Genomic DNA, 13,653 nt, shown 5'->3' with positions numbered 1-13,653 from the left:
AATATAATTCCACATGAGGCCTGAGGGCGATATTCATAGTCATGAAGATAACGAGGGCAGGACTCCTCCGCTCCTAGTTAATGGATCTTGAATCATTGGAACTGGTGAACCATTCGTATGTACACAAGTAGACGATCAAAGATGATTAATTGAAGTCTCTGATTACTACAACTCTCAAAATCCCTAGTGACTCTGACCTTGGATTTTTCCTCCTCCTGAAGTATCTGTAATCTTAAACTTAAAGCTTTAGTTTGACCGAGTACAATGGAATCAAAAGTGAGTGAGCATCTAGGGTACTTAATATATGAAGACGTGTATGTTGGCTGTATTGGTGGTGTCAAAAATATACTGCAAATCATGATGGAGGATCCCTTGCACCTGCCATCCATCTCTAATAAGGGGTCAATAATAAATTTAACTCCAAAGAACCAATAGGTGATGATCAACAAAACCATGATATTTCAAATGGACAGAGTGAATTAAGTCACTACATTCACTAGAAATTGCAAAGATATTCTATTGAACTTTACTTTTGAATATCGTGTGTCTTTAACATACATCCTTAGCAGTCTATAGGAGCAAAATTGTAGAGGGGTGGCACAAGGCAACCTAGCAGGAGCTAAACCTGCTGGGGAACTCCAACACTGGTCAAGAAGAATGTGTTCCATTTCTCTCATTCTATTCTCAAACTCTTCACAAATAACTCTACCAGTCATCAATTCATTGCATCATAATCATCTAACTTCTCGTTATACTCCAAGACCTTTCTCCTAATCTTGGATGTATCTACCCAAGTGATGAAGTCCTCCATATTTCTTGTCACAAGAAATGCTGGGTCAACAACTGTATCGGGTCCAACTCGAATATGACCTTGTTCTATATATGTCACTGCTTCCTTCATGTGTTCAGCAAACTTCAGCCTCACCAAGATAGTGGACAACCTACGCCTGTGAATGAAGAATACATACATGTTTTTATTATCAAGAACAGCATCTCTCCAAATTTTGATCAGGAAAAACTATATCATGCAGTAACACAATTCCATTTATGAACAACTAGTGGTGACTCACAATATTGTCTTAATCAACAACCCAAGAAGAGTTGCAAAATGATTGCTCGTGCTTGAAGATATGGTCAGTGATGATTTATATAGCTGACCCCAACTTGTTTGAAGTTGTAAAGAACTCATAATATGAAATATAGAAAGCTCACTTACCTGCAGAAGGATGACACTGATAAGTTCTCACACACAGATAAGCTTTTCCTTGTTGTTATTACGCCCATGTTATACCTGAGTTAAGAAGACATATATCAGAATTTGTAATTTCATGAAATCTGTGTAATGAGGAGAGATCAGGAAGATGTGTGCTCACAGGGAAAATGATTGAGGAAAGATTTTCAGCACAATGAAGGACGAGAGCGATAAAAAAGCTTCTCAAACGAGAAAAGAGGAAGAGGGAAATGTTCATGCACATATATTATACTGCTAATCATCATCTTTGCAGTAAGTTCATATGATATAGTAATGCATAAGAAATCAAGCAAACAGAATATCAGAGGCAGAGATAGATGCAGTCATCAACCGTTTCAGAAGAAATCACATGTTCACCAAGTATCTGATGCTTACTTATAGAAAGTTCTGTGGTTGAGTTATTTTATAGCTACAACAGATTAAGGTCTATCACTCCTGCACCATTGTCTTCTTATCAGGCCATTGTCTATATCCTAAGCAAAAAAAAAAAAATTGAAAAAATAATGTAGGTATAAAGTAATTAGCCTACACAACAAAGGTCACAAGTTGAAATCAAGGGCTAGGATTTTCGATAAGGGGATTCAAAATATAATGAAACAAACAAACAAACAAGCCAAAGGGATTGAACATCTAAATATATACATGTAAAATATTTTTGACCCTGTAGTACATACAACATAATAGTTCCCCCCCCCCCCTTCCACCCACTCTAGCTCAGGCCATGTAGTAACTAGTATCACTTTGAAAAATAGCTCTGATAAACTTAAATTATCAGGGCACTCAAGACTAAATACTTAATTACAACAACAGCAGCATACTTAGTATAATCCCACAAGTGGGATCTCGAGAGAGTGGTGTGTGAGCAGTCTTAGAGAGGTTGTTTCCACTAGACACTCAGCTAAGTAAAGAATATCGAAATACAAGTAGGTAAAGCAAATACAATAGTGAAAAGGGAAAAAAAACATGCTAAAAACAAGGAAACGAGAACAATAGCAACAACAAATGTATAATATAATAATTGAAGCAAGCAAGCAAACATGAAATACTAAAATCGAAGAAATAATGTAGTAGAGAGTAATAATAACAATAAATAAGATAATAAGATAGGGTAAAACACTCACAGCTTCTCTAGAAGGGCATCGGTCATCTGTATTCTATATGGATCTCTTGGGTCCATCTGCTTCAGTATATTCACTAGCTTCTGCACTGTTCTGCACAAACCCGAGTACCTAAATACATAAAACAAACAATGAATTGGGTTTATACACCAATAAGAGCAGAAACATTTACATGTGATATAGGAAAATACATACTTTTTGTAGTCGTCTCTGCCAGTAACGAGGTAACGACGCATGACATTAGCTTCTCTGTGACCTCCTTCTCTCTTCCATTCTAGGAAGTTCACCTTCTTCAGAAGCTTCTTTTCATGAGCTTTAAGCTTCCTCATCTTGGTTGACTATGGCTACCGATTTCGAGCTCTGTGAGGGGAAAGCTTCGTGACGACACTATTAGGTTAACCTAAGGAAGAAGAAGGAGGAGGAGATAATTCAATGGGTTGGTTTCGGGTTGGGCCGATGGAAACAAAATATGAGGCCCAAATCAATAATGATCGGCGTGGATTAACCACTTTTTGGTCCGATATTCAAAGTTTACCTGTTGCTTGAAATATACTCCCTTCGTTTAAAAAAAAAAAAGACTAGTTTAACTTTGATACGAAGTTTAAGAAAATAAAAAAATAATTTAATTTTGTAGTCCTAAATTAAAGTCGTGTTAAATATACCAAAATATTTTTTAATTTTGTGATTTTAAACATGTCATGTGAAAAATTGAAATTAAAGTATTGCCAAAAAAGGAACTAATTCTCCTTCTAGTTTGAAATAATTACATATTGTCTCACCTATTAATAATAGATTTCAAGTCAGATACACCTAAATACATGTATTTTTGCTATCTGATACATTGTAATAGGGAGAGAGGCGAGCGAAATAGAAGGGACACCACAGAGATAGTCTAGGTATCTCAGATACATACGAATCACACTAAATACTTGTCTTTGGGGTACTAGATACATTCTGAAAATATAAATACACAGGGAGAGAGGCGAACGAGAGAGACAGATACATGCTAATCCACTTGGATATAATGTATCTAGAATAAATTACACTTAATTTTGATCTCATATATTCGAGATACATGTATTTGGAAGCGTCAGATACATGTATCCAAAGTCCAAATTCTAGTAAGATTTGTAATATTGAAAACTCACATGAAGAAATATATTTTGCTTCGAAACTAATATTAGAGTTTTTTCATATTAGTTCAAGGTAAAGTTTAAACCGTTAAAATTAAAATTTTAGATTTCAGATATAAAATTACCATCAGAACGTAACTTCAAATTTTGAGGTTAAGCTTCAATTGTAACTTTCGTGAAATTGCAATACATGTATGTGGAAATGAAATAACAAAAAATATACTATTTGATTATAAAATAACAAATAAGTATGACATTGAATTTTCACTTAAATCCTTCCCTTTTGGTTACTCAAGATCCTCCGCGAACACTAAAGTAGATATTCGGATAATATTTGGCTAAAGTTAGAAAATTTGTTTTCATTTAAAGTTAAATTGAAAAAGAGCATTTAAAAGTGAAAATTTTGAATATGAATTTCACCTGAAAAAAAGTCAAAGGTTATAAGCGTGAATTACTAAGAGGTGGAAAGAAGGAAACATGTTACAATTTGTTAAATTGAATTTTCCCATATAAAAATTCTTTACATTGTTAGTTTATATTACTTGAATCATATCCAAAAATCCAATCCGTGCCAATTTGTTGATTCAACACTCTGCATGATGTCTTTCCTTTATCTTTTATGCTGCAAAAATAAGGTCAAGAATTGAAACAAAGAATGAAAGACAGACAAAGTGCTCATGGTTGTGAATGAAAAGTCATTCAGCTTCTCTTTCATTAATGCTGGCCATGTTTCTCAATTCAATCTGTTGATGTTCTATCCTACTTGCCATTCTTGAACTGTCATATCCTGTAAAGGACATGGTATCTTCTTTGACAAGGCGCCTCTGTCTTATTTTCGATATTGCATGTGATATTTCGCCCATGGAAGGACGCTTCCTAGGTGTTTTGTTTATGCATTTATGAGCAATTGCAGCAAGACTCCTCACTTGCTCTACACTGCATGTTCCAACAAGCTTCTTGTCCAGGATCTCGTCAACCCCATCTGAGCTCATAGCCGCCTAAGTACATAAAATGTCAAGAACAAATAAGAGAACTTAAAATCTGCACCCTTACAACATAAATTTTTTCTAAAAAAAGTGCATGTGTTGGGATGATCTGGGAACTTACAAGATTTACATATTCCATTAAGTTCTGATGTGGATGAATAGCAGTGATTAATTCAAAAAGGATAACGCCAAAGCTATATATGTCACTCTTTGTTGTAAACTTGCTTGTGGATATATACATTGGATCTATGTAGCCATATGTACCTTTAAGGCCTGAATTGCGGCCATCATATACCTCTTCCTTTGACAGCCCAAAATCAGCAACCTGGTTATAAAGGAGGAGGTAAATACTCGGAAGCAACAACTTCGGCTAATTTATTAGTGACAACAACAGTAGCAAACTTGAGTCTGCTTTAATTTTCTAACAAATTCGATAATGCATGATGCATGAGCTCCACTGACCTTAGCTCTCATAGAATGATCTAGCAATATATTGGCAGACTTTAAATCACGGTGTATCACTGGGGGAACTGCCTGTTGGAAGAAATGTGAACCAAGAATAAGTAACCAGTCTTGTGAACACGGCAAATAGAAGTAAATCGGTCAGTCAGACTACCCCATCGTGGAGATACTCAACGCCATGTGAAACATCAAGGGCTATTTGCACCCGATCTTCCCAACTCAAGCTGTATTCTTCACCTGAACATGTGCAGAACAAAACAGTTTCATCACCTCTTCTTAGTCAACAAAAGGTTTAAAATAGAGAAACCACACAGAAGGACAAGAAGCTCCATTGAATATATAACCATCGAGACAATTAACATTCAGGTTATTTTCTGTTTCCTGATCATCCACTCCAGATCCTTTACATTTAAGTGATGATTCTACAGGAATTGGTTGTTCCATTGAAAGAAATTTGAGTTTGTATAATGTATACAGTGATGGATATAACTGTTGATAGTAGCGGCAGAGATGATTGCAAGTTGGAGGTTAAGCCGTTAAGTATTCTGAGAGCTAGAAGACAACAAGCTCTGGAAGCCGACCCCCTTTTTTGATTTTGGTTAATATAGAGAGAAAGACATAGTATGATTGTTTAAGGCAATGAAAATATTTGTTTCGATTCGTAGTTCTCTTTTATTTCTTTTGCTTACTTGATCTTGGGATACTTGATTTATATTTCAAATCACACCTTTGCAGACACCTTGGTTCAGTCTACGCGAAACCTTTAGTTTTATCCACTAATAAAAATATCTCTTATTCAGCAAATGATAATTACACCTCTAAATTTAGCTGCCTGGAAAACAATCTTTTATGTCAATAAATACTTGCGGAAAGCTAGGAGGAGCAAAATGTCCAGAAGTTTCTCAACAGTAGTTATCTCCAATAAAGTAATGTTATCAACAAAAAAGAGTAATGCACTTACTGTATAAAAGGTTTTCCAAACTTCCATTACTCATGAACTCATAGATTAACATGCGATGTCCTTTATCAACACAATAGCCCACCAAATTTACTAAATTCCGATGATGAAGCCTACCTAAAAGTGTTACCTGCACAAAGACCAATCTAAATCAAAACTTCATCAAGAACATTCACCTTCATGAGAAATACAAATAGAGGAGCATAAGATGCATTATTGTACTATCTGAGAGTTGGAAATCAATATGCTTCCAAGAACCTCTTAAGACCTTCAGAACCTATAAGGTAGCTCCTATTTTTGCCCCTTTTTTTTACCTTATGTAAATAGGAAGTTTTCCCTAAATATGTCCTAAGTAAATCCATGTTCCATGTTTCACCATCATCTTAAAACCCCTAGCGTACTAGTCTCATCCAGTTACATTAAAGTGCAGTAACATCATCTCCGCCTTACAAGATAAAAGGTTCATTTGAGATGCCGCTTTTACCCCGATATTTAGGTGGCAGATGTATAACTGGTTTCTTAGACGGACCAAGATGATAGATAAGATTATTTACTAGGACCAATTTACAAATTTGATATAGTTCATCAACAGTAGTAAAAGAAATTCAGTGTCTCATCCAAAACATTAAGACAATGGTTTGGTAATGAGTACAGTAACCCAGAACCTTTATAACAGTCTTGGATGTCCTTTTACACCTGATACTAGGCACTGCGGATTTTAAATACCCTCCCATACATAACACAATTATAGGGTCTACACATGGATTAAAAGATTGAACTCACAAGTGAGGAATAGATTTACCAACGGTTAGCTCTAATATATTAAAAGAATCTAATCCAACCTAAAATTCTAAGACAATTAGTGGGTAAACCATGTGTTTCATAAACCAGTTTTGGGTACCCTTATGCATCTAATGTGAAATATTGTATATCTCGAACAAAATTGTAAAGGCTGGAAATAAATCTCAATAAAAGGGATATATAGATACAGTTTACAGCAACTTTAGTTTTCACAGTTGGATGAGGCTATACAATAAGGATGCTGCAGCAGAATAATTCTTCAAAGAAATGACAACATTGTTATTTCCCTTGGAAAAAGTTTATGAGCAGTCCATACCTCTGTAAAGAACTCCTTCTCTCCTTGTTTTGAGTCAATAGCAAGAACTTTCACGGCAACTACTCCACCAGCAGGCATTGTAGCTTTGTACACTGGGCCAAATGAGCCCTGTCCCAGGATAGTTGTAAAGTTTTGGGTAGCTTTTTGAATGTCCCTGGGGTCCCAAAAAAGATCAGCTCAGGCAGTCGGCATTGTTAAGCAGCTAAATGTGGAATTCGTAGAGAAAAATGTACTCAATAAAAATCTTATTTAAACAATGCTAAGAAAAAATTCCAATTACAAATTCAAGGCAATCTTCAAACCTGATTACCTAACACATCTAAATGTATATTTGAAGGACCAATAGTTTCATTAGTTCGGGAAACAAAGCAACGCATAAAAAAATTCCAATGCATTCTGACACTTGGATTACATAATCTCTCAACATGCTTATGAGATGACAAACGAAGCAAGCACAGAGACTAATGGGAGAAGAAATCATCAGCTTGCCGCTAAGAAAAGAACCAAAGCCTGATGGCGATGCCAAAGAGAAATTATAGAGACAATTAGAATTTTTTCTGAAATACATGGAATCAAAAGGTATCTATTAGCCTGTTTGGATTGACTTATTTTTAAGCAACTTATAAGTTGAAAACTGCTTATAAGTTAAAAAAAAAAGTAGGTGCAGGCCAACTTTTTTTTTTGGGACTTATAAGCTGTTTTCAACTTATAAACTGCTTAAAATAAGTTTATCCAAATAAACTCAACTATTTATTGGGGCTTATTTTAAGCACAAAATAACTTTAAGTTGGCCAGCCAAACACTCAAAAAAAGCTGAAAACAGCTTATAAGCAGCTTATAAGCTAATCCAAACGGTCTCTATGTATGTTTTATGGATTTAAATTGCTCTTAAGTTGCTAAACAATAGATATTGAGAAGAGGAACTATGAATGAAGAGTTCCCCTGAGCTACCATTTAGGATGCAATAACATGAAAAACTGCTGAATGTACAAGGTAATTTCCCCACCAAAGATATTAATATCCCTTTAGAGTTGTAGATTACATACTTGTAAGAGTATCTTGGTAATCCAGATGCTGAAACAAATTGATCTTTACTAGGGTGACTCCACCAACTGTGCTGTGAATTTGTGGCAGGAAATCCTGCTGTCTTAATAGCTACAGAATTCGACAGAGAAGCACTAAAATCAACGCTTGTTTCAAGTCCATTTGTCCGTATTGGAAGAGTTGCCACAGATCGCTCATTTGCATGGTCCTGAAGATGAACACGCCTTTTGTACCACCGAATTCCAAAGAAAACAAGTGATGCAATGAATATTCCAAAAGCCACACCGACAGAGATGCCAATAATAACTAAATCAGCTTTATGAACCATTCTTCAATCTTTTTCCAAAAGCAAGAAACTTGACCATGTTGCAAGACTGGGATGGAACTTATCTGTCATTAAAAAAGGTAAATATCCATTCGGAAGTGAATAGTGTACCTTCTCCAATCAATATTCAAATTAAATATTGAAGTAAGAAAAGCATTAAACTTGGCAGAACATATGGTTCTTGATGATATTTTTTATACGGGTGTAAGGAAGAAATATTACATAATGTCAACTAAATTTAACAAGTAGGGAGCACCAAGCATTCGCAGTGGAGTACACCCCCCACCCCACCCCAGGTACATTGTTCATATTGACAGTACGAAGATTTTTTTTTTTACTAAGGTAAATAAATTTTATAAATGTTTGAGCAAAAAGATTGTACATCGTCAATTGAATTTAGCAAGAGTAGGGAGCATCAGCAGGGGAAACCCTCTCTCTGGAGAAACATGTCAAAAGCAGCTAAAAACAAAGCTGCGGGATGGGTTTGACGAATAGAAGTAGGCAGCCCAAAAACAGTATGGGATGGATAAAAGGCGATAACTTATTTAGAAAAGGAGAAAGGGCTTTTTTTTTAATAGATATAGATGTAGGAATTGTATTCTTACTCTTCTTTGCCCAGTTGAGTATGCGGGCGAAGGCTTCTTGAAAAAAGTCTTGTTTTTATTGTAAATGCATTCTTTTCTAGTTAGAGAGAATAAACTTCATCCCACTCTTTTAAAGCTTTCAATAAAACCTTTTTAGCCGTGGAAGCAGCAACCAGTCTGTTGGAAAGTCCCTGCATAAGTTGTCGGATCCTCAAAAAAATAAAACTTTTCTAGGGACGCGTTGTTCAAGTCAAGTTTCCTAATCGTTCCCCCCTTTTGGCAGTGATCTAAGAACTGTAGTTGCTTCTATTTGCTACTCATTGTTTTGGGAAAATCCCTAGGAGGCTGTACGGTTCGCTGATATCATACATTTGGGCTTAATTGATTAACAGAAAATTGATATTTCATGGCAAAGAAAAAAACATATCTATTAAAAGAAAGCAGAAAAATCAAGTAAGCTAAACCATAGCCCCTTAAGCATTATACCACTCCTCTTCTCCATTTGGCTTCACGTCAGATACATTGATTGGTGTTGAAATTCTAACTTATTTGATTGCATCTAACAGTGTAAGACCAAAATGAGAGTAGGCTGCAGAAGATCAAAATAGCACATATAACAAAACCTTGTCACTCCCAACACAGTGGTGGCCATTGAGTTTCCATATGGAAAATACCCTGAAATCTAGTGAAAACAAAAATTCAAAACTTCTACTTACCCTTACAGACTACAATAATCATCCCTCAACCATTACCAACAAAAGCAGTTTTCAAGAAAGCCTGCAGTCGGAAGATTATGTTAAACAACTAGATCAGACTACTCTTTTCATTCACAATCAAAATACTTGGAAACCCCTGTCCTGTCCACTCATCTAGTAAACACACGCGAAAGTAAGGAACTCCCCCCCCCCCCCCCCAAAACCCCATAAACAAACATCTAAAACATAAAAATGAAAACTTGTAACTGAATAAGCAGAAAATGAAAATCAAGAATCTGGATTGAAAAAAAAAGAAGAAGACATACCTAAAGAGGAGGATCTTCCATCAAAACCAAAAAATGACAAAGAAACCGTAAAAGGGTGTGCTATGAATTGTGGATTGGATGTTTTTGGTACAGGCAGGGGAAATATGGAAAAAGCAAATCCACGCGGTTTACAAAACAAAACGTTAGTATAAATGGGTTTTAGTAGTAGAAAAGCATGCCCCTACTAGACTTTTTGGTGACACATTAATAATGTTAATGAGTTTGACAGAACGCCTTTCGAGTTGCGCAAGTTTGTCTTTCGTTGATTTTTCAGTGTAGCTATTTTGGTCGTCTTCTTGTTTCTTTCTTTGGGTGCTATCTAGTCAATTTGGGTGTCACAATTTTAACGCTAGTAGACTTTAGATTTATTATAATTTGTGATAATTTTATATAGAAAAATTATACCATATATACAAGATTAAACTTATTTATTAAATATATAAAAAAATACTGAAATCTTTTTTTAAAATATAATAAAAATATTTTGAACTTTAATGAAAATTCTAACTTTATGACCAATACTACTCTTCAAGGCATTTGTTTTGAGTTTTTAGATACTACATAAGTAATACATTTCTTTTTATCAACCTGATCATTAGCATCATACGTATAATTGTTTCACTTGAGGGGCAATGTGGGTCCTTAAAGACCACTTCTCAAGCAGATGGATGTTGGTTAGGTTTGAAGTAACCTATAAAGAAATTGTCCTGACACATTACAAATTGAAGTAAAATAAAAATATTCCTTTGGTTGGTTATGGTCAGAAGCTTTTGTGTTTGTGCCATGAATAGGTCTCCAAATAATGTTATCGATGCCATCATGTGACTTCTGAACTGGTCATCCAATACTACAACATGTTAGATAGATTCAATTTGGTTGTTGCTTCTGTCTCTTTGAAAAAGAATTTTAATTCATTCGTTTCAATTTTAACTTCACACAAAATTTAAGAAAATTAAAGACTTTTGAATTTTGTGATTTTAAATTAAAGATATATCAGACATACTAAAATATCTTTAAATCTTGTGATCTTAAATATGTCAAACTATTAGATTAATTGTGAAAATTGGTTGAACATTAATCAAAAGAAAATAATGCAATTTCCCCTTGACCATAAAGGGATCCAATTTCCCCTAAATTTTATGACTTTGCTAAATTTCTCACAAATACACTTTCAGGCAAGCCCTTAATTAATCCTCACATATTTATAATAAACTTAAAAGATAAGTAGTCTTTCTAATTAGTATGATATGTTTATCATTGATTTGGAGTTATATATATAAGCAATGATTATACAAAAATCGGAGGTAGAAAGGTAGTTATATTCGAGATATATAGGACCAATTGATTGTATTAGTTACTGCAATTGGACCACACCGGACCATGCATTGAAGAATATAACGAGCTTGCAGTAAATTATAAATAGTAATGTAATGTTCAATAACCTGTGTATTTAGTCAAAGAAAATGAAGGAAAGAGAGTTATACAAGTTGAAGGATGATAATATAATGCAGTCAATAGTCATGTTCTTTTTAACGTACTACATTAAATTTCAATATACTATACGTAAATTAAATGTTTTACATAAGCATGACGTTGAAAATATTATGACGCGACCAATTTTCAGTTATAATATATAAGTTAAACGAAATTTGATCAAGTGATATATAAGTACAAAGAAAGAAAGGTAACAAATGTACAATAACAAACATGATTTTTGGGCCATCACTAGTAGGGGGCAAAATTGTGAGGCCCAAATCTTAACACTACTTGTACTAGTTAATATCAAACAGTAATACTGTTACCAGTTTTAATTCAGAAAATTACATCTAATGATCTTGAAAATGGACGATTTTGAACTTTTGACCCCCACTTACTTCATGGGCAAACCCTCAAGGTCTTAAAAAATTGTTAAACTTGAAGTTTTGCTTCTGAGATAAGAGGTAGGCAAGGTAAAAGTTCAAGACCACACACCTTCAGGACTATTCTCGTAAATCACCCGTTATAAATTAGTCCGTAGGCTTGTGATTATTGATTGGCGGTTTGCTGCGGCGAGGCTTGCTTTTTCCACTATAGTCTTTGTTCATAAGCTTTGCTATTTCGTCGTCTACATCAACAAACTCATTTGATTCTTCTTTCTTACTTCTCTCATGATTCTTCTTGAGTATTTGGCTATCCACCTAGCATAAATTCACTGATGTATATTAGTATGCAAGAATAAGAAAAAGGTGATGTCACATAAGGCAGGGTCATACTTGGTCAATGAAGTGGTACAAACTTAAACGATCAGGTTCAAATCCCAATAAACATAAAAAAAAATATTAAGTGATTTTTTCTCAATTAATCAACTTAAACCTTAATGTTATAACCATCAGACTATCTAAATGATAACTATAGGTAAAAGAAACGTTAATAAAAAGTAGGATTAGTATTCTGAAAATAACTAAGGCGTACGTGTTTATATTTATGAAAATGCACTAATAATATAAGAATTGATCTTTTATATTATATCGTAGATATAAGTTAAATCCATTTTTAATTAATAAACAGCAGACTGAGTAATATTGTGCCCGTGAGTTAGAGCGTGAATGCTAGCATCTTTTAAGGTACGTGTCTCTGTTTGTTCCCTGGAGCCGAGGTTGTTGAAGTACCATTACAACAAATAAATAATTTTACACCAATTATTTAACGATAATAATATAATATGAATATTTATATTTAACCCTTTGTATAAAGTCATATTAAAGGTTTTAGAAATTCTGGATATAATGACATTAATTTATTTGCCGCTAAATATATTTGCAAAGAGAACCTGAGCATTCATGTGAGGGGTCTTCATTGAATCAAATTCAGCATCTCCTGTCACTACCAATAAACAGAAATTATTGTGGGACAAGCTTTGTCACTAAAAATTAAAAGTTTTATCAATCAGAAAATTACGTTAGCTATGAGCTATTTAGCAAATATACCTGAAATATCATCAGCCATCTGCTCTTGTTTGAGCATTTTTCTAATTCCTCCAGCAAAGGCAATGCTATCATCCATAGAATCCTGCATAAATTTCAAAACAATATGTATATAGTATATACTATTTCTAACTGCTAAGCAAAAATGATCAAGAATCAGATGAAACGTAATTCACTATACATAACATACATGATTATTTTGCATAGAGGTAAACTTTAGCCACTGTTTCTTCCTTAGCTTTCCTACAGAAAGGAAAGCAGGGGACAAAATGGAAAGAAATATTACTACTGGTAAATAGGCTATTAAGAAAATATATGAATTGAAGTGTAGTTACCAAATAGAGTATAAGCTGAAGTTTGCTGTTGTTGTAGAATGAGCAAAGAAATTACAAGTACAAGCTGAATATTGATACTAAGTGACACCATATTATTGTGAAGTTAAAAAAGCATAGATTAATTTTCTCTTTTTCCTCATCAAGAGAGTGGGAGTAGTAGATATAGATATAGTAGAATAAATGTGGGATTTTATAGAGTTCAAAAAATAAAACTTGGAGTCAAAGTTAGGATTCCGACACCTGTCTTATTCTAATATATTAACCCTGCCCAACTTCTGCAATACTTTGGTAATCTCAACTCATCAAATATTTAAAGGAAACTTATTAATATGTAGTACTGTTCCGCTAGCGAGTT

The 13,653-nt window shown here is 34.2% G+C and overlaps 3 protein-coding genes across 4 annotated transcripts; all 3 read right to left on the bottom strand.

Annotated features, from left to right (window-relative positions):
• Positions 1 to 436: 436 nt before the first annotated feature.
• LOC129875035 (uncharacterized) lies at positions 437 to 2,806 on the bottom strand. Its single transcript, XM_055950470.1, has 4 exons — positions 2,566 to 2,806; positions 2,374 to 2,481; positions 1,217 to 1,291; positions 437 to 947 (listed from the first exon to the last, which is right to left on the bottom strand). Exons 1-4 carry the CDS (start codon positions 2,697 to 2,699, stop codon positions 716 to 718), a joined length of 549 nt encoding a protein of 182 aa, XP_055806445.1. The 5' UTR covers positions 2,700 to 2,806; the 3' UTR covers positions 437 to 715.
• Positions 2,807 to 3,965: 1,159 nt separating this feature from the next.
• LOC129873873 (calcium/calmodulin-regulated receptor-like kinase 2) lies at positions 3,966 to 10,261 on the bottom strand. Of its 2 annotated transcripts, XM_055949061.1 has the most exons (9): positions 10,001 to 10,261; positions 9,696 to 9,756; positions 8,073 to 8,460; positions 7,027 to 7,180; positions 5,913 to 6,039; positions 5,106 to 5,188; positions 4,952 to 5,023; positions 4,611 to 4,814; positions 3,966 to 4,501 (listed from the first exon to the last, which is right to left on the bottom strand). In XM_055949061.1, exons 3-9 carry the CDS (start codon positions 8,396 to 8,398, stop codon positions 4,199 to 4,201), a joined length of 1,269 nt encoding a protein of 422 aa, XP_055805036.1. In that variant the 5' UTR covers positions 8,399 to 8,460; positions 9,696 to 9,756; positions 10,001 to 10,261; the 3' UTR covers positions 3,966 to 4,198. The 2 variants fall into 2 exon arrangements, with proteins under 2 accessions (XP_055805036.1, XP_055805035.1); XM_055949060.1 differs by lacking the exon at positions 9,696 to 9,756.
• A 1,352-nt stretch (positions 10,262 to 11,613) lies between these two features.
• On the bottom strand, positions 11,614 to 13,443 carry LOC129874372 (uncharacterized). Its single transcript, XM_055949649.1, has 5 exons — positions 13,299 to 13,443; positions 13,154 to 13,206; positions 12,967 to 13,048; positions 12,810 to 12,862; positions 11,614 to 12,177 (listed from the first exon to the last, which is right to left on the bottom strand). The coding sequence occupies exons 1-5, from the start codon at positions 13,387 to 13,389 to the stop codon at positions 12,007 to 12,009; spliced, it is 450 nt and encodes a 149-aa protein (XP_055805624.1). The 5' UTR covers positions 13,390 to 13,443; the 3' UTR covers positions 11,614 to 12,006.
• Between the last annotated feature and the right edge of the window lie 210 nt (positions 13,444 to 13,653).

Source organism: Solanum dulcamara, chromosome 11 (genome assembly GCF_947179165.1).
Source record: "Solanum dulcamara chromosome 11, daSolDulc1.2, whole genome shotgun sequence".
Taxonomy (NCBI): domain Eukaryota; kingdom Viridiplantae; phylum Streptophyta; class Magnoliopsida; order Solanales; family Solanaceae; genus Solanum; species Solanum dulcamara.
The sequence above is the reverse complement of the archived record's forward strand: the minus strand, read 5'-3'. Positions and strand labels throughout refer to the sequence as shown.

Coding starts and splice junctions, on each gene's coding strand:
- LOC129873873 (XM_055949061.1), bottom strand. CDS start 8,398: ATGGTTCATAAAGCTGATTTAGTTATTATTGGCATCTCTGTCGGTGTG. Junction 6,040..7,026: donor AGAAGGAGTTCTTTACAGAG/GTATGGACTGCT, acceptor GTCTTTGTGCAG/GTAACACTTTTAGGTAGGCT. Junction 5,189..5,912: donor TTTGGAAAACCTTTTATACA/GTAAGTGCATTA, acceptor GCACATGTTCAG/GTGAAGAATACAGCTTGAGT.
- LOC129875035 (XM_055950470.1), bottom strand. CDS start 2,699: ATGAGGAAGCTTAAAGCTCATGAAAAGAAGCTTCTGAAGAAGGTGAAC. Junction 2,482..2,565: donor GGCAGAGACGACTACAAAAA/GTATGTATTTTC, acceptor TTATGTATTTAG/GTACTCGGGTTTGTGCAGAA. Junction 1,292..2,373: donor GATGCCCTTCTAGAGAAGCT/GTGAGTGTTTTA, acceptor TTCTTAACTCAG/GTATAACATGGGCGTAATAA.
- LOC129874372 (XM_055949649.1), bottom strand. CDS start 13,389: ATGGTGTCACTTAGTATCAATATTCAGCTTGTACTTGTAATTTCTTTG. Junction 13,207..13,298: donor TTCAGCTTATACTCTATTTG/GTAACTACACTT, acceptor TCCTTTCTGTAG/GAAAGCTAAGGAAGAAACAG. Junction 13,049..13,153: donor CCTCTATGCAAAATAATCAT/GTATGTTATGTA, acceptor AAATTTATGCAG/GATTCTATGGATGATAGCAT.